At 45.3% G+C, this 23,468-nt stretch overlaps 1 protein-coding gene across 1 annotated transcript in view; it reads right to left on the bottom strand.

Moving 5' to 3' along the window:
* The window catches only part of lmx1al (LIM homeobox transcription factor 1, alpha-like), a 508,073-nt gene that overhangs the window by 22,991 nt on the left and 461,614 nt on the right, over positions 1–23,468 (bottom strand). Inside the window, exon 4 of the mRNA XM_048522007.2 lies at positions 3,482–3,714. Coding sequence (XP_048377964.1) covers positions 3,482–3,714 — 233 coding nt within the window. The remainder of the gene's footprint in view (positions 1–3,481; positions 3,715–23,468) is intronic.

The following is a 23,468-nucleotide window of genomic DNA, read 5'->3' as shown; positions in this document are numbered from 1 at the left end:
GCCTGCATTACATGAGCCAATACACAAAATGAGACACCCTGCAGAGAAGTTCTCCATTTCCTAGCATGGCAGCCAGGCCAAAGGGAGTCAAGCTGTTGGAGGAGTATGCCCACAGCTAGAAACAGTCAATCACTGGGAGGTAGGTGTTGAAGACATCATGATGGGGTCGAAAGGTCAGGCTGTTGGACTGGAGAGAAGGACCACTGCTCCTCTTGGCTCACAAGCATTGAGTTGATCAATTTGGCATTTCCAAGATCACGGAAGCCCGGCCTATGAGTTTGAAGAATAAAAGTGATGTTAACGTGGAATACAAGCCTCCTGGAAATATTTTAAGGAGTGACCTGACACCTGAGAGCGAATCAGTCTCCCAGTGGGTCTGGGATAAAAAAACTGCAGATGCTGGAATCCCGGATAGGAGACTGGAAGAACACAGCAAGCCAGGCAACATCTGGTTGGGGAGTTGGAGCCTCAGTTGCATTCCAAAGGAAACAGCTAACATTGAGGCAGGTCTTTTTGTTTTAAACTTTTAACCTCTCTATTTCCCACTTTATGGTGAGACTTACCATTTATATATCAACAGTAACATTTCCCAAAGAGTCTTGTGCATTTTGTCACATTATGGGAAGAAATATTGAAGACAATATAAAATAATGACTCCAATTCTAAAGGGGGTGCAGGAGCAGAGGGATCTGGGTATATATATATATGCACAGATCATTGAAGGTGGCAGTAAAGGGGAAGAGGCAAGTTCATAAAGCACACAGTGTTCTCAGCTTTATTAACAGGGCTATAGAGTACAAGAGCAAGGAGGTGACATTGAACTTGTATAAGATACTTGTGGTGCCCAATGCTGTATACAATACCTCAGCCAATGTCTAAGGTTATAGGAAAGATGTGAATGCATTGGAGAGAGTGCAGAAGTGTTTTACAAGTATGGTTCCAAGAATAAGGAAGTTCAACGATGAGGATAGATTGCAGAAGTTGGGAGCATTTTCCTTGGACAGAAGGCAGCTAAGAGGAGATTTGATGGAGGTCTTCAAAACAATGAGCAGGCTGGACTGAGTAAGTAGGGAGAAGCTGATTCTGTTGATCAAAGGAATGGGAAAAGGCATGAGATTGGCACAGGAGAATAGAGCCAGTAGAGTCACAATGGGCTGAATGGCCTCCTTCTGAACTGTAATAAGTCTGTGAGTCTGTGATCTAATAGCTCCAGGAAACCCAATTCTAAGCCATCAGCCCAACAATATTTCTACGTACAACTGTGTCAGTTGCTTGAAGAATTCCAGGTACATGTTTGTGTTTGTGTGCAGGCCTCCTTACCTGATGTTTTGTTGGCTTCACTTTGGATTTGAGAACACTTTTCCTTAGTTGAGGGGGCCATCTCATTTGGGATTGAGGGAAAGCTGTACTGTCAGAGCAATCATCTTTCTGATAGGATGAGAAACATCGGAAAAGATCTTTCCGCAAATGAAGAACAAGAGAATCCCCCTGGATTCCTGGACAATATTTGTTCCTCAGCCAACATTATGGAAACAGATGACTTGAGCCTTCATCAAGGCCAGGGTCAGAAATCATGGGCCCCAGGCTTTGGGCCTAGTCCCAGGCCCAGTCCCTGTACTAGGTTTACTCTGCACCTCCACAACACCCCACCACTACCACCAACCCTCCCGACACAGTCTGAGCACCGGGGGCCCCATAGTGCCATTGGTTGTTGGGCTCTGATGTATAGCCCCTGTGCCAGGCCCTGCTAAACCACGTTGCTCTTTGTGAGATCTTGCTGTGCGGCGGTCGGATGCTGGGTTTTCTGCTTGACTTTAGTGACTGCACTTCTACCCAAGTTCCTGTGCAATTCACTTCTACACATGGTGATTAGCCACTGTAAGTTATTCACAGGAGGCTGTGAATGTTCACTAACAGCAGAACATTAGTGTAATGAATTTAAGAAGGAAAAGTACAAAGCTCCAAATAGAGGAGACATTTAGAAAGATCTTGAAACAAACCTGTTTCTAATACCAAACATAACACAGATTCAATCCCAGATAAATATCACTCCTGCCTGAATAGTTAGCACTGCCGCCTCACAGCACCCGGGTCTTGGGTTCGATTCGAACCTTGAGCAACTGTCTGTGTGGAGTTTGCACATTCTCCCTGTGTCTGCGTGAGTTTCCTCTGGGTGCTCTGGTTTCCTTTCCATTCCAAAAATGTGCAGTATAGGGTGGATTAGCCATGCTGAATCACCCATAATGTGTGGGTTAGCCATGGGAAATATGGAGTTACAGGGACAGGGTTGGGGGGGTGTAAGACTTTGTGGGATATTCTTCAGCGGGTTGGTGTGGATGACCTCTTTTTTGTCAGATTTTTGCTTAACAGCCACTCTCCGGCCTGTCTCGCTCCCTGGCTGCTCTAACTATTTTTATTGAGATTCCTTTCCAAACCTGCTGCTTGAACCTTTCACTAGAAGGCCCAGCCTTCTCCGTTCTAACAAGTTGAAGGTGTCTATGTGAACTTCCCTTTGTTTGGAAGCTTCACACACTAGTAATCACTTCCATGGAAGTGGCTGATTTCCCTGAGCTGAACTGGAAATATCTTGATTTTCCTGCTGGGAGAGAAGAAATGTTCATTTCTGAACTCAACGCTGAGTTCATGGAATCATAGATTAGATTCCTTACAGTGTGGAAACAGGCCCTTTGGCCCAACAAGTTCACACTGCCACTTGAAGCATTCCACCCAGGCCCATCCCCCTATAACCCACACACCCCTGAACACCACGGGCAATTTAGCATGGCCGACCCACCTAACCTGCACATCTTTGGACTGTGGGAGGAAACCGGAGCACCCAGAGGAAACCCACGCAGACACGGGGAGAACGTGCAAACTCCGCATAGACAGTTACCCGAGGCTGGAATTGAACCCAGGTCCCTGGCGCTATGAGGCTGTAGTACTAACCACTGAGCCACCGTGCCACCCTAGATCATAGAATCATACAGTCCATTCAGCCCCTCAATTCCATACAGCCAAAACAATACCACTACCTACACTAAAGCTGCTTTCCTCACAAGGCCCATAGTCTTGAGTTCTTCAGAACAGAAGGTTTGAAGCTTTAGTTTCGAAGTTAAAGAGAGATGAATTGCCTTAATGTGTTTACACTGCCTTTCAAAAAGCCAACAGTGTAAACATCTTATCCATTAACATCACTAGGTTTCTCCTAGGCATTTGGTGCAGTTATATTTCTTGGAACTGTGACACTATTTCTATCACTTTCTGACCTGATTCAAAACAATCATTGACAGAATTGGCCAAAATTCAGCTGCCTCTATTTTTGTTTTAAATTCAAATGTTAAAAATGCTAATCATTTATTTTGCACATCTTTCTTCACACAGGGAATATTTGCCAAAACCTAAGGGAGACATCAGTAGTCGCTATTATTCCAAATGTGATTAATTGGCACTTTGCTCAGGACTCCAGCCCTGTCTTGGATACCTGACTCCGTCGGGACTGGGCTGATCCCACTCAACATCTCCCTCTCCTTCTCGTAGTCGCCGCGGCACAGGAGCTGTCCCTCCTTCAGCACAAACTCGTCGCCCTGTTGTAGGTGCCGCTCACACTCACAGCAGCTGAAGCACTCGACATGGTATACGCTCCCCAGCACCCGCATGATTAACTGGGACGGACCAATGGCCTCAGTACACCCACTGCATTTAGTGATGAAAAGCCTGCAAGATAAAGCGAAGGGAAATGTGGGTCAGAGATGGCAGCCTGGGCCAGTGGGGAGAAATGAAGAAGCTGGAAGGACCAAGAACAAGCCATCATCGCAGGACAGCAATTGTTAACAATTAACAAGATGCCTAAACAATTGAAATGTAGTTCAGGCACAATAAATGGTGACATTCACTCCACTAATTGTAAATTCTATTCTGGGTCATTTAAAGTTGCCAGTTACTGAGTTTTTTACCAACAGACAGACATATTAAATTAGGAGCAGGAGTAGGCCACTCCACCCCCCCAGCCTGTGCTGACCATTCAAATATATCATGTCAGTATGTGGCCTTGACTTCACATTCTCACCCTCCCAACTCCTTCCCCCCACCATCGCCCATCAAACCAATGCCCCTTTATCTCCATCGTTGGTTCAAGAAACATGGAAACATAGAAAATAGGAGCAGGAGTATGCCATTCAGCCCTTCAAGCTTGTTCCCCCTTTCAATATGATCATGGCTGGTTATCCAACTCAATCCCTTCTTCCCACTTCTACCCTAGGCCCTTGAACCCTAAGAACGCCATCGACCTCATTGTGAAAACATTCAATGTTTTGGCCTCAACCACCTTTTGTGACAAAGTATTCCACAGGCTTCCCACTCTCTAGGTGAAGACATTGATACAGACTCAATGGGCTGAATGGTCTTATAGGGTTTTAATGATTCTATGATGTGCACCCACATTGGAGTAAATAGAACTGAAAGGGCTGACTGTTGAACACCATTCCTCTACGTGTGTGGGCTGTGGTGATGTTCTTGCTTTCCTTTTCCTGTCAAAGCAATGACATCAGTGATACAGATCACTCCTGGTCCTGTGGGTGGGATATGTTCAATGTGAGCTTGACCAAAACCCTGGCCGATACTCAGTGTGAAGGGGAGCCATGGAAAAAAAAAACTGCCTCGTTGAATGTGGTCTGGAATATAATGGGCACTTGGGGCACCTTCACAGATGCACTGACCAGGAACTGTACATTGTATCAAGCTTTGAGAGGAATATGCGTATCTAAGGTTCACTGTAAGGTGAGATAGCAGCTGATGCTGGAGTCAGAGATAACACTGTGGAACTGCAGGAACACGGCAGGCCAGGCTGCATCAGAGCAACTGGAAAGCTGACGTACTGGGTTGGGACCCTCCTTCAGAAAATGATAGCTAAAAAAATCCAGGACATCTCTGTTGCCATCTCTGATGACCGCCTAGTAACCGACATTTATTCCAAACCCACTGACTCCCACAGCTAAAAATCCCTCTTCTGCTAGTACACTGGCACTATCCCCCATCTCTTCCTCCTCTACATCGATAGCTGTATTGGTGCTGCCTCATGCTCGCATGGGGAGCTTTTGAACAGTTCATCAACTTTACTAACACCTTTCACCCAACCTGAAATTCACCTGGACCATCTCCGATACCTCCCTCTCCTTCTTCCACCTCTCTCTCCATCTCTGATGACTACCTTGTAACCGACATTTATTTCAAACCCACTGACTCTTGCTCTAAGGTGAATGTTTTAACAGGACAACACTTGAACGCTGCATTTACGTGTCAGTACACACACTCCATTCCTCTTCATTAAACAGCTTGTCAAGCAGTCTGTGCACTTTCTGAATGCTTCATCTCAGTCCCTATTGTCCAGCTCAATGTGTCTTTTAAGTGGACGCTACAGGTGCACTGTGGGTGAGTGGACGGACATTCATTGTCTTGCCAATACAAGGTCGCAGTTCCCTTGAAACTGCTATTTTTATCCAACCACTCTGGACTGTATAACCTCCTATTTACATAAAACGTTGGTTAGGCCACAGCCAGAGTATTGTGTGCAGTTCTAGAATCCACGTTGTGGGGGAATGTAATAGCACTGAAGAGGGTATAGAGGAGATTTACCAGGATGTTGCTGGGGCTAGTGAGTTTCAATTTTGAAGAAGGTTTGGACAGACTGGGTTTGTTTTCTTTAGAGCAGAGAGGATTGCCAGGGGACATGATAGAGATGTACAAAAACTATGAGGGGCGTAGATGGGGTAGACAGGAAGACATATTCCCCTTAATGGAGGGAACAATGGCTGCGGGGGTGGGGTGGGTGTAAATTTAAGGTAAGGGGTGAAAGGTTTAGAGATTTGGGGAAGAAACTTTTCACCCAGAGGGTTGTGGGAATTTGGAACTCACTGTCTGTGAGGGTGGACAAGGCAGACACATTCATAAGATGTAAGAAGGATTTAGATGTACACTTTCAGTGCCAAGATATTCAAGGCTTCGGGCCCCGTTCTGGAAAACGCTGTTAAAATAGTTAGTTTTTGACTGGCATCAGTAAAATGGGCTGAAGGATACAGATCTCTGACTCTGTGACTCTAAATTTCAATGTTAAATCATGAATTGAAGCGGTAGTCTCTGAAATTGCCTGATTTGTTGTCTGATTATTGAGTGATTCCACTGACTGTGACTAGTGTATGGTCACATCGTGCTGGGAGACCTGTGATTGCTGGTCGAGCAGTTTCTCTGCTGTAGAATGTCAGTGATGTTCAGGATAACAGATTGTAGTGACACTCCAGCACGAATGATCCTGCACAGGGAACCTCTGTGTGCTCTACGTTTTACATTTATATTTGTAAGTTCTGTTATGTCTTCCCATGTCTGTGGGAATTGAGTGTCATCTCGACACGTTACCCTGTGACAATCTTAGTTATAAGCAAACAGTCACATGTTTTCCAACGGCCAATCATTTGGATTTTTACAAACACTTTGTGTGTTGTGGTGACATTGATGTTCTTAATGAGGTGACGTTGTGAAACACATCTTCACCACTCATTGTGTTGACATGTCCCTTCTCAGAATCTGATCTCTCAGTCACTTCAGGGACATACCTCTGGTTGGAACCCAGATGGTCTTTACTATAGTATGAAGATGCTCCTTAGATACAGTTTGCTAGGGTCCATGCACTGCTGTTTGTAGCTGCATTAGCTTTTATCTCAAATTATATAGTATCAGAGTGAAATGACTCGACTCACAACAAATGGTACATGATGTTCATTGTGGCAGGAACTCCCTTGCATCGACAGAATTGTAAATATCCACTCACTTCTCCAGTGGTGAGCCATTGCTTGGACCTACATTGTCCTGACTCAGAGAGGAGAGAGAGTGAGTACAGAAAATTACACAGAGAGGGACTGGGCAAGTATTGATGGTTGTGACAGAGATGGTGGGGTGGTTAGAGCTGTTTGTACATTTGTAAACTGGTGAGATTTGAACACATAACTTGCCAGCAAAAACCTGGACCCAGTGATAACTCCAGTGAGTGACAACGGGTACAGTAACCATTTCGGATTCCTTTTGCTGTCAAAATTATGGTCAAAAGCAAAGTCTGCTCTGATAAGGTGCTGAATCTTTCTGACCTTGTCATTTTAGGTAGTGCATTCCCTGGAAAGGGGTAGCTTTCTGTGGTAAGGTTTAGTTGCACAATAATTCACATTCTCACTCTCACCTTTCTCATTGCCAGCCTGACTCTCGTACTCCAGATGTCATCACCTCATCCAGCTGGCCTCCCTCTCCAATCCTGACCTCAATGAAGAAAACAGGGGATCCAAACTCAACAATCATGTCAGATAACAAAGTGTGAAGCTGGATGAACACAGCAGGCCAAGCTTGTTCATCCAGCTTCACACTTTGTTATTTTGGATTCTCCAGCATCTGCAGTTCCCATTATCACTCAACAATCATGTCACATTGAATTAGGTGAAATTAAAATTCTCTGCCACTGCAAGCTCCAGTTTCTGAAAAAAGATCCTTTTCTGATATTTCCTGAATCAGTTTAAAACTCAGTAACAACATGTGTGTTGCCATGGGAATGCCGCAGCGCGAGTCCTGGGTTTTGCGAGTTCAGTTGGTTTGATTTAATTTCCCTGAATCACAAGTTAAACATTTCTTGTGTGTGATCCTTTATTGATTGGTTTTGGAAAGAAATTAGTAATATTTATACAATATTTTATCACCACTTTCGGAATGGCCCAAAGTCCCAGAGTCCTTACTGAGGCCACTTTGTGCTTAGGAACGTCAGGCAAACATGTCTGGGCCTTGCTAAAAGGGAAGTATGTTGCTAAAAATGCTTTCATGAAGACACACACAAGAATGCCAAATTCAGCCAATCACAGCAATTTATACTACAGTAAATAAAGGTGCTGCCCGGTTGCCAAGTCTACACTGATTGGCTGAGGCATCACCATGGAGAAAGCAACAGGAAACTATCGGCTCCCTGAGCTCCTTGGGTGATTACAAAAATCAATGCAAGGTTATTGAACTTTTTTTTGCAGAGAATGGGTCCCCAGTGAATATAAATGAGCCACATTACCAGCTAATTATCTGAAATTGGTTGATAGCGTATTTATGAGCACACTTGGGATTATTCAGCAAATGCTGCCCACAATCCCAGCATCACATGTAATGGGAAGTGTTCTGTTTTGGGATTTTGCAGGCTCGTTATACCTATAGCACTCTGAACAGAATCAATGGCATAGTGGTAATGTCACTGGCTAAGTAATACAAAATGCCAGGTTAATACTTCGGGGACATATGTTTCTACCTTACTTGGGCAAGTGGTGAAATTTGAGTTCAGTTCATAAACCGGGAATGAAAAGCCAATTTCAGTCATAACTACTACCAGTTGTCATAAAAATCCCATTTTTTAAACTAAATCCCTTAGGGATAGAAATATCCCATCCTTACACAGTCTGGCCTATACACAACTCCAGACCCACAGTTGACTCTCAATTACCTTCTGAAATTGACCAGTAAGGCCCTCAGTGTGGGGGCAATTAAGGATGGGTAACAAATGCCAGCCTTGTTGGTAATGCCCAAATCCCATTAAGTAATAATAAAAGACTCACAAGCTCTTAGATATTAGGTTTGATCCACTTTCTGATGACCAATGAAAAGGGAAACTGAGGAAGGAGATCAGCAGAGATAATGGGAACTGCAGATGCTGGAGAATTCCAAGATAATAAAATGTGAGGCTGGATGAACACAGCAGGCCAAGCAGCATCTCAGGAGCACAAAAGCTGACGTTTCGGGCCTAGACCCTTCATCAGAGAGCTCTCTGATGAAGGGTCTAGGCCCGAAACATCAGCTTTTGTGCTCCTGAGATGCTGCTTGGCCTGCTGTGTTCATCCAGCCTCACATTTTATTATTATGAAGGAGATCAGCAGGCTGCTCTATGGAATTTTAACGTGAGCCTTCAGAGACTTACAAGTACACAGAACAGAAACTGGCCATTCAGACCAACTGGATCAGGCCCATCCCACAAATAAGAGCAATTCCGCCAGATTTCAATAAACCCTGACTTTGATCCACTCTCCAAAGGGGTGTGACATTATACAGGCCTCAATCCACTCTACAAAGGTTGTGACATTATGCAGGCCTCAATCCACTCTACAAAGGGTGTGATATTATACAGGCCTCGATCCACTCTACAAAGGGTGTGACATTATACAAGCCTCGATCCACTCTACAAAGAGTGTGACATTATACAGGCCTCAATCCACTCTACAAAGGGCGTGACATTATACAGGCCTCGATCCACTCTACAAAGAGTGTGAATTTATACAGGCTTCGATCCACTCTACAATGGGTAATCCACTCTACAATAGATGTTTTTGGGGTGGGTTTGAACTCACTTGTCAGGGGATTGAAGACTGAGGAGTAAGCTGAATTAGAAAGGAGCTAAGCTGGTAAGAGGAAGTGGAAAAGCTGCAAAGGAGGCTCGAAGACAGGAGAACCGAAGCTGAGCATTGAGTATACGTCAAATGTGGAATGATGTAAAAAAGGCAATGTTAAGCGTAAAATCCAAAAGAACTGCGGATGTTGTAAATCAGAAACAAAAACAGAAATTGCTGGAAATACTTAGCTGGTTTGGCAGTATGGGTGAAGAGAAATCAAAGTTCGCATTTCGGATCGACTGACCCTTAGAATTTCCTCACAACGTTAAGGGTATTCCACCTCAATGCAGGCAGCATTCACAACATGGCCAATGATCTAAATGCACAAACAGAGAGAAGTGTTTGTGATATAACTGCCTTTATAAAAATATGATTGCATGGTGACCAGAATTGGAACTGAACGTACAATGGTATTCAATGTTTAGGAGGGATAGACAAGATGGAAAAGGAGGTTGAGTTATGCCAGGAGGAGAAACAGTCATTAAAAAAAACTGTGGATTCAGGAAATCAGAAACAAAAACCGAAATTGCTAAAAACACAGCAGATCTGGCAGCGTCTGTGGAACTGAAAGTTTAACTCTGCTTTCTTTTATTGTGAGGGACTTCAATAAAAATAAAATACTGTGGATGCTGGGAATATGAAATAAAAACCAAATGCTGGAGAAACTCAACAGGTCTGAGTGCATCTGTGGGAGAGAGAAACAGATTTAATGTTTCGAGTCCAGTATGATTCTTCTTGTGAAATGAAAAACATAAAAACGGACTGCAAAAGCTTCTCCAGGTTCATAAAAAGGAAACTTTTGACTAAGACGATTGTGGATCCATTAAAAGCAGATTCAAAAAGAATTTATAATGGGGAATAGAGAAATGGCAGAAAAGCTAAATGACTACTTTCAACGTAGTCTTTTGGGGTCTGAATGACAAAGGCTATGACAAAATATGTGGTGGACTGGCATGAGTAGTCCAATAAGGCCTATCTTCATTTTGGCAGCAGCTTGCTGTTGGTCTTATTCATTGGGGTTATAATTGGGATAAAATGTGGTTGTAATCACGTGGGGCAGGACAGACAGATAAGGAAGTGGGTTTTGGAGGATACAGAAGAAAACACTTCGAATCTTGTGGAGAAAAACCCTCCGAAATACTCTACTGTGGCTTAGACTGAGCCAAAGAAGGTAAGATTCAGCCCTTTGAGAAAGATGCTAGAAAATCCCAGAACTATGCATTCAAGTGGCGAGGGAGAAGCAATGTTGATTGAACTTAACGTTAGCGAGCAGCGTGTACTAGAGAAACTAATAGGGTTGAACGTTAATAAGTCCCTGGGACCTGGTACTATACCTCAGAGTGATGAATGAGGTGGTTATAGAGATAATTGATGAATTTGTGATTATCTTCTCTAGATTGTGAAGAGATTCCTACAGATTGAAAGCTTGCTAATGTTACTCCACCGATGTTGACTATTTTGTAATAATAATCAAAAAGGCAAATGGAATTCCAGCCTCTGTACCTAAGTATCTAGACAAAAAAAGGGTAGAATCCACCCCAGTTATATAATGAATTGGTTAGACCACAGCTGCAGACAGTCGGAAGTTATGACACTACTTTATATTAGAATGTATTGGACTTGATGGGGAGTGCTAAGTAGATTGCAGTGAGTAGAGATTACACAAACTAGTGGTAGTTTCTGAGGGCAAACAGTTTAAGGTATGTTTAGTTGAGTTTCTCCGGGTATTAAGGGGAACAGAGAGGTTTAGATTGGATAAAACAATAGTCGGGGGGTTGACAATAAGGAAGTGTAGACAAGCCCAGAGAAAAGATGTAGAATGAATGAATGAATATTGCTGAGAAAAGAGATGTGCCATTGAAGATTTTCACTTTGTACTCATCAGGATACAATCGCAAGAGAGCCAAATCCCAAAAAGAGCAACAACTTGCACTGCATCAGAAAAGATTGGTTGGCTCATCAAGGTAGACTCTAATTGGTTGAGGCATTGCCATGGAGAATGCACCAGGGAACAACTGTCCCCCATGCATCTGAGGGGATGATGCTTCTAGGTGGCTAAATTAGGAGGGTAAACTGAGCTGGTGTGCCCTCGAGTTTCAATAATCAAGGGGAAATATAATCATTCTTTACAATGAGAAAGCCGATTTGATAGGTTCTGTGTAAAGAAAATGTTTCTTCTGGCGGGAGTTTAGAATTACAGCTGCTAACTTTCACATTTAGAGTCAGGCCACTCATGAAGGAAACCAATAAGCATTATAAAGAGCTTGTCTTTCTGACTGTGGAGTCAAACGGGAAAATGAATAATTAAAAAAAGTTTGTTGAAGGGCTTGATGCATTTTTTAAAAGCAGCTGCCAGCCTTTATTGTAAATGGTGTTCACATCCTTATTTGTTCAATGATTGGGAGACTCAGCTGTAGATAAACTAGCACCAGACAGGGTTTGGCCGCAAGCATTTTGTCACCCTGCTAGGTAACTTTGTCAGTGTGTGTCCGATGAAGTGTTTGTGTTCTGTCCAGCTTGGTATTTATATGCCTCGGTTTGCTGGATGGTTGATATTACCTTCAGTTCTGTTTCTTAGTGGTTTGTACACAGGGTCTACTTCAATGAGTTTATTCATGGAGATCCAGTTGGAATACCAGGCCTTCAGCCAAACATAATAGCAGCCAAACAGAGACATGCCAGGGAATTCCTGCAGGCCTGGTACTCCAACTGGAACTCCATCCGCAAACACATTGAATTAGACCCTGTGTACAAACCACTGAGTAACAGAACCAGAAGTAATATCAACTATCCCAGCAAACTGAGGCATATAAATAACAAGCAGGACAGAACACTAACGCTTCATCAGAGGCGCACTAATCATGTTACCTAGCGGGGTGACGGAACATTTGCTACTAAACCCACCAGCTCAGTGAGCATGTCTACAACCTCATCCACAACCCAAGCTACAAATCCTCTGAAAAATTTTAAGCGGACTACACCGTGGAGTGGTGACAAGTTGTCGAAGGCAAAGGCCTTTGGCTCCCAGGTAAGTGAACAGCTTGTGGCTGTGAATGAGATAGCCAGATCGGCAGAAGCCAATGGACACCTGGAAAGGAGGATGCTGTTTTTTTTCTCTGCAGTAAGACACTTAAAGGTTGAAGAAACACAGTTTATTCCCCGCCCCCCCATCAGTTGCTGTAAGCTGTAATTTTTAACCAATAAGCCAGAGACTTTCTAATTTGTGACTCATGTGTCCTGTACTGTCTGCTAAGAATGAAAACCTCTGGAAGAGACAGAGAGAAATAAATATCCACAACCAGCGAGACCTGACAAACCGAAAGGATCATCTCAAGAAACCTCGTGGACAGGGACCATTGAAGTGCCTTCCCAGTTTTAGCACTCAATACACCAGTTATTTTTTAATGTGCATTGTGGGGATTTTTATCATGAGTTCGCATTTTAACCAGTACAACTGTATGTCAACAGTTCTCTGTTTTTTTTACACAATCTGATTTTTTTGTAATTATTAGTGATTTACTGTTCAGTAAAGAAACCTGGTCCATGCTTTCTGTTTACTCAGTCTTAGAAGGGAGGTAAACCAGGGAATTTTGCTCAACTTGAAAAAATCTTTAGGCAGTGACTCTGGGATAGTGGGAACCTAGTCAAGTGTGACAGCAGCAGCTTAGAGGATGGGGTCAATTAAAGTCCCAGGAACTGAGATGGTTCAATCCTGGTCAGGTCAGGGCACCTGGGGGTAAAGTGCAAAGGCAGGTGGGATATGGTGCAGCGTGACCGAAGTGAACAGCAGAATGAGCTCAGCGGGCTGAATGGCCTCATCCCATTTCTGTACACCCTTGTGAATCATTGCTTGCCTTCTCACCCTCTGTTGCCTGTCCCTAATTGCCCTCGGAGAGGGGCAAAGACAAAAAATAAGGATGAAAATCATCCTAGATTAAAAATTAGCTCATTATTTTCAAAACTTTTCTATCTTCAGTCTGAGCCTTGTGAACAATGACTCTGACCAAGTTACTTTTAATCATGTGTCCATGGCAACAGGCCATATCTCTAGCCAGCTGAGGCAGAAGGTGGTTAAGGCCCAGAGATTTATGGACAGCACCACATGCAAATAAATACCAGTGAGCAACAAACGGTGGGCTGTTCCAGACAAATACATTGCGGCTTGTGCTCTGCCAGATGCACATGAATCTCCTTGGGTTTCACACTATATTTGCTGTGAAGTTCTCTCACTGATCTGTAACTCTACTCTGAAACTCTGACACCCATCGAGATCTGCACCAAACCCTCACTGTCTTTGGCCCAAATCTGCATTGTTCTGTCACTTAAGCTTCAGACTTAAAATTTCTCCGCAGTCTCCAGCAGCTCAGTCAGTCCTTCCTCCAAATGCAAACCTTCCTTTGCTCTTAACTCTGGTTAGCCAAACAACAACACCAACTGCAGCTTGTGGCTGGGTGAAGGACAGGGGTGGAGTGTATGTTTTTGTGTGTTTAAGCTGACAACAGGGACAAATCTCAGTTCAGATCCAAGATGGCAGCAGAGTAGGAATCCTCAGCCAGAGCTCACCCGCTCCTTCCGTTGCTTTCTTTTTTCTATTTTGTGCTTTTGTCCTTCTTTCTTCTCAGAAATGTCCTGAACTGCCAGCCTCAGCACGGGCTCGGGCTCCCGGCCTCAGCACGGGCTCGGACTCCTGGCCTCAGCACGGGCTCGGACTCCTGGCCTCAGCACGGGCTCGGGCTCCCGGCCTCAGCACGGGCTCGGACTCCTGGCCTCAGCACGGGCTCGGACTCCTGGCCTCAGCACGGGCTCGGGCTCCCGGCCTCAGCACGGGCTCGGACTCCTGGCCTCAGCACGGGCTCGGACTCCTGGCCTCAGCACGGGCTCGGACTCCCGGCCTCAGCCCAGACCTGGCATGGCGATCTCTTGACTTGGCTTGGTGGCCTCTCAATCCGTTGTGGCAGCCTCCCGGCCTGGGGCGGTGGTCTCTCGGCCTGGGGCGGTGGTCGCTCAGCCTGGGATGGCCTCAGCTTGGACGATTGGCCTCAAGAGCCTCAAGGTGAAGCCTGGCGGGGTCTGAAGTCAAGGCCCAGAGCGGAAAAGAGGTTAGGTGCCAGCATGGACTGCAGTGGAAAGATTGTTATTCTGAACATTTTATTTCTTTATTTTACAAATGTGAGATGCTGGGCCCTTTATTCCTTTGTTTTTGTAACTTTTCCACCTAAGAAATTGTACTTACGAATCCATACCTTAGCACTTTTGGCTCAATAAGTAATGACCTGTAAACTTTACTCACTGTACTGGTGTTAGTATATGCGACAACAAAGCTAATTATGATTCTAAATTGTGGTCAACCTTACCGAAATGAAGAGGTGTTTCAAGATCATCAACACAATCAGAAACCTCTCGTTTTCTACACAGATTGTTCGTCCTCCTCATTGTGATTAGGAGTTGGGAACCTTGGCACAAGGGCAAGCATTTCGAATCACACAATACCTTTTTACAATTCCCTAATGGAATGTGGATGACACCAGTTGGGCCAGCGTTTATTGCCTGCCCCTGAGAAGGTGGCAGTAACGTGCCTTCACGTGCTGTAGATGCACCTGCAATATCAATAGGGACAGAATTCCAGGATTTTGACCCAGCAACACGAATGGGACAGCATTATATTTCCAGGTTCCTATAAACAGCTGGATTTTTAGAATTTCTTGCAACCATTCATGGAATGTGAGCATCACTGGCTAAACCAACATTTGCACTCCCTAATAGCCCAGGGGAGTGTCAAGACTTAATTCCATTGGGGTGAGTCCGGACTCAGATGCACCCCAGACATTACCTTACCTAAAGTAAAGCATTTGCAATTACCCAACAATTGACAACAGTTTCATCATTAGACTTAGTTTTTGAGTTTTTTTATTGTTGAATTTAACCATCTACCATGTTGGAATTTGAATCCAGGCCCCTAGAGTATTGCCTGGTTTTGGGGTTAATAGTCCAGTACATAGGCTATCACATTTAACGCAGTGAAAATATGTTTATAGAACTAAACAAAAGCTCCAGGCATTTCATTGATATACAATGCTCCATTTTTAGGCACTTAAATATTTCCATAACACCATAAGAAATAGGAAGAGGAATGGGCCATTTGGGCCCTCAAGCCTGCTCAAAAGGATCATGGCTGATCAGGCACTCCTCATGTCCACTTTCTGGCCCATTCCCCATAACCCTTGATTCCCGACTGATCTAGAATCTATCTATCTCAACCTTAATATACACAAGGACTCTGCAACACTCCCACAGCTCTCTGTAGCAAGGAGTTCCACAGGCACACTACCATCTGAGAGAAAAAAAATCTTAAATTCATGCTGTTTAATTCTGAGCCTATTCAGTCTGGTCTCAGGCTCTCCAAGGAGGGGAATCATCCTCTCAGTATTTACCCTGTCAAGCCCCTGTTTCAATGAGATCATCTCTCATTCTTCTAAACTCCAATGAGTAGAATCCCAACCTGTTTAGCCTTTGCTCATAAGGAAGTCCCTCAATACCAGTGATCATCCAGTGTATCTTCTCTGGATTTCCTACAATGGAATGGTATCTTTCCTTAAATTTGGAGACCAAAACTGCTCACAGTACTCCAATGTGCTCTCCCAGCACCTTGTACAGTTACAGTAGGACTTCCCTATTCTTTGACTCCAATCCCTTTGAAATAAGGGCCAACATTCCATTCACCTTCCTGATTCCCTGCTGCCCCTGTGTGCCTGCTTTCTGTGTTTCGTACACAAATACCTCCAAATCCATTTGTGTTGCAGATTTCTGCAGCTTTCTCCATTTAAATAACGCCCTATTCTTTTGTTCTCTTTTCCAAAATGAACAACTTCACATTTTCCCACATTACACTCCATTTTATGCCCACTTACCCAACCTATCAATATCTCTCTGTAAACTGTCTGCATCCCTCTCACAACTTGCCTTTCCACTCATTTTTACACTTTCTGCAAATCTGGCTGCAGTTCGTTCACTTCCTTCCACTGAGTCATTATTATGTATTGTAAACCGTTATGGCCTCAGTTCTGATCCCCGTGGGACCCCACTGGTCATCGGTCATCAACGTTAGAAAGGATCCCTTATCCCACTCTGTTTCCTGCCCATTAGCCAAATCTCTGTCCATGCCACAACTAAAAGTGTGAATATTTTTAAAAGGTGCCTATTAGTGCCTTGGCCTCTGAAACCGAGAAATGTTTGTGAATGTTTGTTAATTATTGAACATGATTCTTGTTGATTTATTTGTGGGATGTGGGCGTCACTGGTTGGGCCCAGCATTTATTGCCCATCCCTAGTTGCGCCTTGAGAAGGTGGTGGCGAGCTGCCTTCTTAAACCGCTGCAATATATGCTGTAGGTAGACCCACAGTGTTGTTACGGGGGGATTCTGTCGCTGTAGGCCTTTGATCTTTACCTCTGTGTGAAAACAAAACACATTGAACCAGCTGTTTCTCAGGCTCCCGAGCTGAGGCTATTTGAATATCTGACCATAACGTTCAGACATTATGATTTGGAACATGAGTCAGCTGCATCTGTTTCCGATTATGTTTACTCTTGTGCAGAAGAGGACAATCCAGCTTATTTCACAGACTGTTAGATAGTGAGAGAGATAAAAGGAGGGATGTAGAGAGAAAGAGAGATATAGAACAAAGAACAGTACAACACAGGAATAGACCCTTTGGCCCACCAAGACTGTGCTGACAAATGGTGCTTTTCTAAATTTTTGCCTCTATGTGGTCCATATCTGTCTATTTGTTACCTATTCAGTTATCTGTCAAGATGCTTCTTAAACATTGCTATTGTATCAGCCTCTACCATCTTCGCTGGCAGCACATTCCAGGCACTCATCACCCTCTGTATTAAATAACATGCCTCCCACATCTCCTTTAAACATTCCCCTTTCTACTTTAAACCCATGTCTCTGAATAATTGATATTTCTGCCCAGGGAAAAAAAGACTTTTGACTATTTCGTTCCACCCATGCCTGTCATCATTTTGAAAATTTCTATCAGTTTGACCCACATCCTTCAACATTCAAGAGAAAACAAACCAAGTTTGTTCAAACTCTCTTCATAGCTAATACCCTCCAAACCGGGCAACATCCTGGTAAACATTTTCTGTACTCTCTCCAAAGTCTTCACATGCTTCTGGCAGTGCAGAAATCGGAACTGTATGCAATATTCCTCATGTGGCCTATCCAAAATTCTATACAGCTGCAACACGACTTGCTAATTTTTATGCTGTATGCTCCAATTGATGAAGGCAAGCAAGCGATATGCTTTCTTGATCACCTTATCCACTTGTGATGCCACACTCAGGGAACTGTACACCTGTAAGCCTAGATCCCTCAGTGTGTCGATGCTACTAAGGTAGGAATGGAGGTTAGATAGACCTTAGGTTTAGGGTAAAAGTTCCGTACAACATGGTGGGCCGAAGGGCCTGTACTGTACTGTACAGTTCTATGTTCTACTAAGTGTTTTGCCATTAACAGTATAAAAGCTAGACAGGGAAACAGAGAGAGAGAGATAGAGACTGAGAAATAGATGGATAGATACTTGGATAAATAAAACAATGAACCAACCAGTTCAGAGATGTTATTATACACCTCTGGAGCAGGTGGGATGTGAACTTGCACCTCCTGGTCCGGGGGTAGGGACACTACCACTGTGCTGGAGATCTGAAGCAAAAACAGAAATTGTTTCTCTGAACAGAATAGATCACTGCACTCGAAAAACTAATAACTCTGTCTTTGTCTTCATAGATGCTGCCAGACCCGTTGAGTTTCTCAAACAATTTCTGTTTTGGACACAAATAGATAGACAGACACAGAGTTGGACTGCCAGAGACACAAACTGAAAGATGAATTGATACAGATGGACACAAGAGAGCTAGAGATAAACAGAAACTAACAGATAGATAGATTTAGATATAATTAAGATCTTAATTGCCCATGTTTGCAAAGTGGTGCACTTAAGCTAAGTACAACCTATTACCAGGTCTCAAGGTCAGAGCATTTTCACTGATTACAGCTCTCTACTGAATAATCGCTCAGCCTGTGCTCTAGATGGCACTGCACGCCAACTCAAGATGTAATTCCTGTGTTTTCTTCTTGTGATTTATTTTTTTAACCTACTTCTTTAAGCAACCTGTTCAGAGAAGTTATTATACACCTCTGGAGCAGGTGGGATGTGAACTTGCACTTCCTGGTCCGGGGGTAGGGACACTAGCGCTGTGCCACAAGAGATCCCTACATTACACTGATAACAACAGATAACTACACTCAGTCTTAGCCAACAGGTCGGGAAGTGGTGAGCTATCCACATACAATCCAGATGCCCCATTGGTCTATCTGCACATGCTCTGTAGTTCTACATCCTGTTTCAGACCCTCTACCTAGCAGAAAGACTGGCCCTTGATCTCTGTGCTGAGGTGCTCAGTGGCACGCGTCAATGTTGGATTCAGATGAGGGAAACAGGAGAGTGGGTGTAGTCCAGAGGTGATACTGCCCCTTGTGGCTGGGAGTGTAGGTTACAGAGCGGCAGTCAGACTCACATATTTGGGTTGTCCAAGGCCTGATAGATCAGGAAGACCTGGAGTCCCCATATCCTTGCACTGGGTATGCCATTGCCATAGCTTTGTCGAGTTATGATTAGATTCCCTACAGTGTGGAAGCAGGCCCTTTGGCCCAACAGGTCCACTCCGCCCCTTGAATCATCCCACCCAGACCCATGCCTCTATTAACCACACACCCCTGAACACTACGGGCAATTTAACATGGCCGATCCACCTAGCCTGCACATCTTTGGGCTGTGGAAGGAAACCAGAGCACCCGGAGAACACCCACGCAGACACGGGGAGAATGTGCAAACTCCACACAGACAGTCGCCCGAGGCTGGAATCGAACCCGGGTCCCTGGCACTGTGAGGCTGCAGTGCTAACCACTGAGCCACCGAGCCGCCCCATCACGGAATGAGGCCCTTTGCCCAAGTGGCTCAGTGATTAGCACTGCTGCCTCACAGAGCCAAGGATGCAGGTTTGTTTCCACCCTTGGGTAACTGTCTGTGTGGGTGTGCTCTGCTTTCCTTCCACAGTTCAAAGATGTGCAAGTTAGGTGGATTGACCATGCTAAATTGCCCATAGTGTCCAGGATGTGCAGGCTAAGGGGATTAGCCATGGGAAATGTGGGATTACAGGAATAGGGTCTGAGTAGGATATTCTTTGGAGGGCTGGTTTGGACTCAATGGGCCATATGCTCCCACACTGTAGGGATTCTGTGATTTTCTTGGTCATCACATTCATGCCAATCATAAAGCACTTAACTACGTTAGTCCCATTTCCCAGCACTTGGCCTGTAGCCAAGCCTGTTGTGGGGCTTCAAGTGATCATCTATGTCCTTTTTAAATGTTGTGATGATTCTCGCATTTACCACCCTTTTAGCCAGTGAGCTCCAGAAACATCACACTCTCTGGGTGAATAAATTCTTCTTTAAACCACCTCTAAACTTCCTGCCCCTTACCTTAAATCTCTATCTCCTGACAATTCACCCCTGTCTGAAAGAAAAACATTTCTCCCTCTGTACTCTGCCTAAGTCCTTTGTAATTTTCTACACCTTGGTCAGGCATTGCCTTCAGTCTCCTCTGCTCTCTGGAAAACCATCCCAGCCTACCTAACCTCTCTTTGTAGCTGAAACATCCTGGTGAATCTTCTCTGCATCCCTTCCAGTGCAATCACATCCTTCCTACAGTGTGGTGATCAGAACCGTGCGCAGAACTTCAGCTGTAGTCTTACTAAAGCTATCTTCAGCTCCATCATGACCTCCTTGATCTTGTCTTTATCAGGTGAGACATTGAATCCAAGTATCCCAATTGCCTTCGAGGATCTAAGGACATGCGCATCAAGCTCCCTCTGATCTGATGTACTTCCTAAGGTCCTACCATTCAGTGCATTCCATCTTGCCTTGTTAGACTTCCCAAAATGCAACATTTCGCTCTCAACAGAAGTAAAGTGTATTTAAAGTTTTAGGAATGATCTGTAGCTCGGATTTGTGGGTGAGGTGTTGACTTGCTCGCCGAGCTGGCTTGTTACCATTCAGATGTTTCGTCATCATGCTCACTGATGATGTTACTGAGCACGGTAACAAAACCTCTGAACAAGAACAAGCCAGCTCAGTGAGCAGCTCAACAACTTCATGAACGTTCATTTGCCACTGTTCAGCCCATTTGACCGGCCCATCTTTCTCAGCCTGTAAGCGAACACAGGAAGAGAATCCACTTTACCTGGAATTACCTGGGAGTGGTCCTCCACTGTGAATGGGCAGCATCCTCAGAGTCTAAGGGTTGTGATGTTCAAGTCTCAATCTGGAGGATTCAAAACCAAACCGAGGGTCTGAGGGAGAGTCAGACTGTCAGTGTGTGGGGGCACATTTGTAAACGCAGAGTGTTCTTTCTCTCCTTCCCAGTTTGGCTGGGTGAGGGGACGGCGAAGCAGTCCCTCACTGTTTGGGTTCACACCTGGGTGGAGTTCTCCAGATGGCACAGACAGGAACCAGGCTACAAAACCTACTGCAAATCTTAACTTAGAGCTGTGCATGATGGCTCAGCGTGGAATGCGTACAGGAGGGGCTATGGGTCTACAGTCAGTGCCTCCGAGAGGAGAGGACTTTGATGGAAGGATATGGGGGGGACACAGTGTTGAGGGCAGTCCTATGGTGGGTTAACATCAGGCATCAGGGTGCATTGCAGGATTGGTCCTATCTCAATGTCAGAGTCAGAGCACTCAGTAATGTGAGAGCTGTGTGCACGGACTGTGCTCTGATGTGAGAAAGTGCAAACTCCACATAGACAGCTGCCTGAGGGTGGAATTGAACCTAAGTCCCTAGGCACTGTGAGGCAGCAGTGCTAACCACAGAAACACCAAACTACGTCCTCTTTGGCAAAATCATGCTGCGTCAGATAAAGGGGCCAAAACTGCACTTGAGCTGTGGGCTCACCAATACCCCGTGTATGTGCAGCAAGACAATCCTTGCACCTGATCATGAGTCCTCTCACTATGAAAGCCAACACACAGTCTGTCTTCTTCACTGCCTGCTGCACCGGCACGCTCGCTACCACTGACTGGTGCACGAGGACACTCAGATCTTATTGAACATTCACCGCTCCCAATTACAGCCATACAAATCTACCTTGCTACTGTCGCTACCAGAGTGAAACTCCACATGAAACTGCATTTGCCCATCCCTTCAGCCTGTCCAACTCACCCTGTGATATCTCTGCACACACACACACAAACGCATAGACACCCCTCCACACACACACACAGCTCCACACACACACACACACACACACACACACACAGACACACACACACACACACACACACACACACACATATACACACACATACATCTCCACACACACACACACAATCTCCACACAAACACCTCCACACACACACACTCCCCTAATACACACATCTACACACACACACACACACATCTCCACATCTCCACACACACACCTCCACACACGCACACACACATCTCCACACACACACACACACCTCCACACACACACACACACACACACACACACACACACGCCTCCACATACACACACACACACACACGCCTCCACACACACACCTCCACACACACACAAACCTCCACACACACACACACAACCACACACACACCTCCACGCACCCCACACACACACCTCCACACACGACACACCTCCACAAACACACACACACACCTCCACACTCACCTCCAAACAAACCTCCACACACACACACACCTCCACACATAAACACACACACACATCACCACACACACACCCACACACACACCCACACACACACACACACACCTCCACACACACACACACACCCCTCCACACACACACACACACACCTCCACACACACACACACACACCTCCACACACTCACACACACACCTCCACACACACACACACCTCCACACACACACACACCTCCACACACACGCACACACACACACCTCCACACACACACACACACACACACACACCTGCACACACACACACCTGCACACACACACACCTCCACACACACACACCTCCACACACCTCCACACACAAACAACACACACACACACCTCCACAAACACACACCTCCACACACACACACCCCTCCACACACACACACACAGCCCTCCACACACACACACCCCTCCACACACACACACCCCTCCACACACACACACACCTCCACACACACACACACACACCTCCACACACACCTCCACACACACATACACCCCCCCACACACACACACCTCCACACACACACACACCTCCACACACACACACCTCCACACACACACACACACACACACATACACCTCCACACACACACCTCCACGCTCACACACACCTCCACACACACACACCTCCACACACACACACACACACACCTCCACACACACACACACACACACACACACCTCCACACACACACACACACACGCGCACACACACACACACACACACACACACACACACACCTCCACACTCACACATACACCTCCACACACACACACACACCACCACACCCACACACACATCACCACACCCACACACACACACACACACACACACCCACACACACACCTCCACATACACACACCCACACACACACACACACACCTCCACACACACACACACACCTCCACACACACACACACACACACACACACACACACTTCCACACACACGCACACACACACACAAACACACACACACACACACCTCCACACACACATACCTCCACACACACATACCTCCACACACACACAGCTCCACACACACACACACACCTCCACAAACACACACCTCCACACACACATGCCTCCACACACACTCACACCCCTCCACACACACACACCCACACCTCCACACAAACACACCCCTCCACACACACACACACCTCCACACACACAACCACCTCCACA

Source organism: Stegostoma tigrinum, chromosome 35, assembly GCF_030684315.1.
Source record: "Stegostoma tigrinum isolate sSteTig4 chromosome 35, sSteTig4.hap1, whole genome shotgun sequence".
Taxonomy (NCBI): Eukaryota; Metazoa; Chordata; class Chondrichthyes; order Orectolobiformes; family Stegostomatidae; genus Stegostoma; species Stegostoma tigrinum.
Note: the sequence above shows the minus strand (reverse complement) of the source record. Positions and strands in the feature narration are given on the sequence as shown.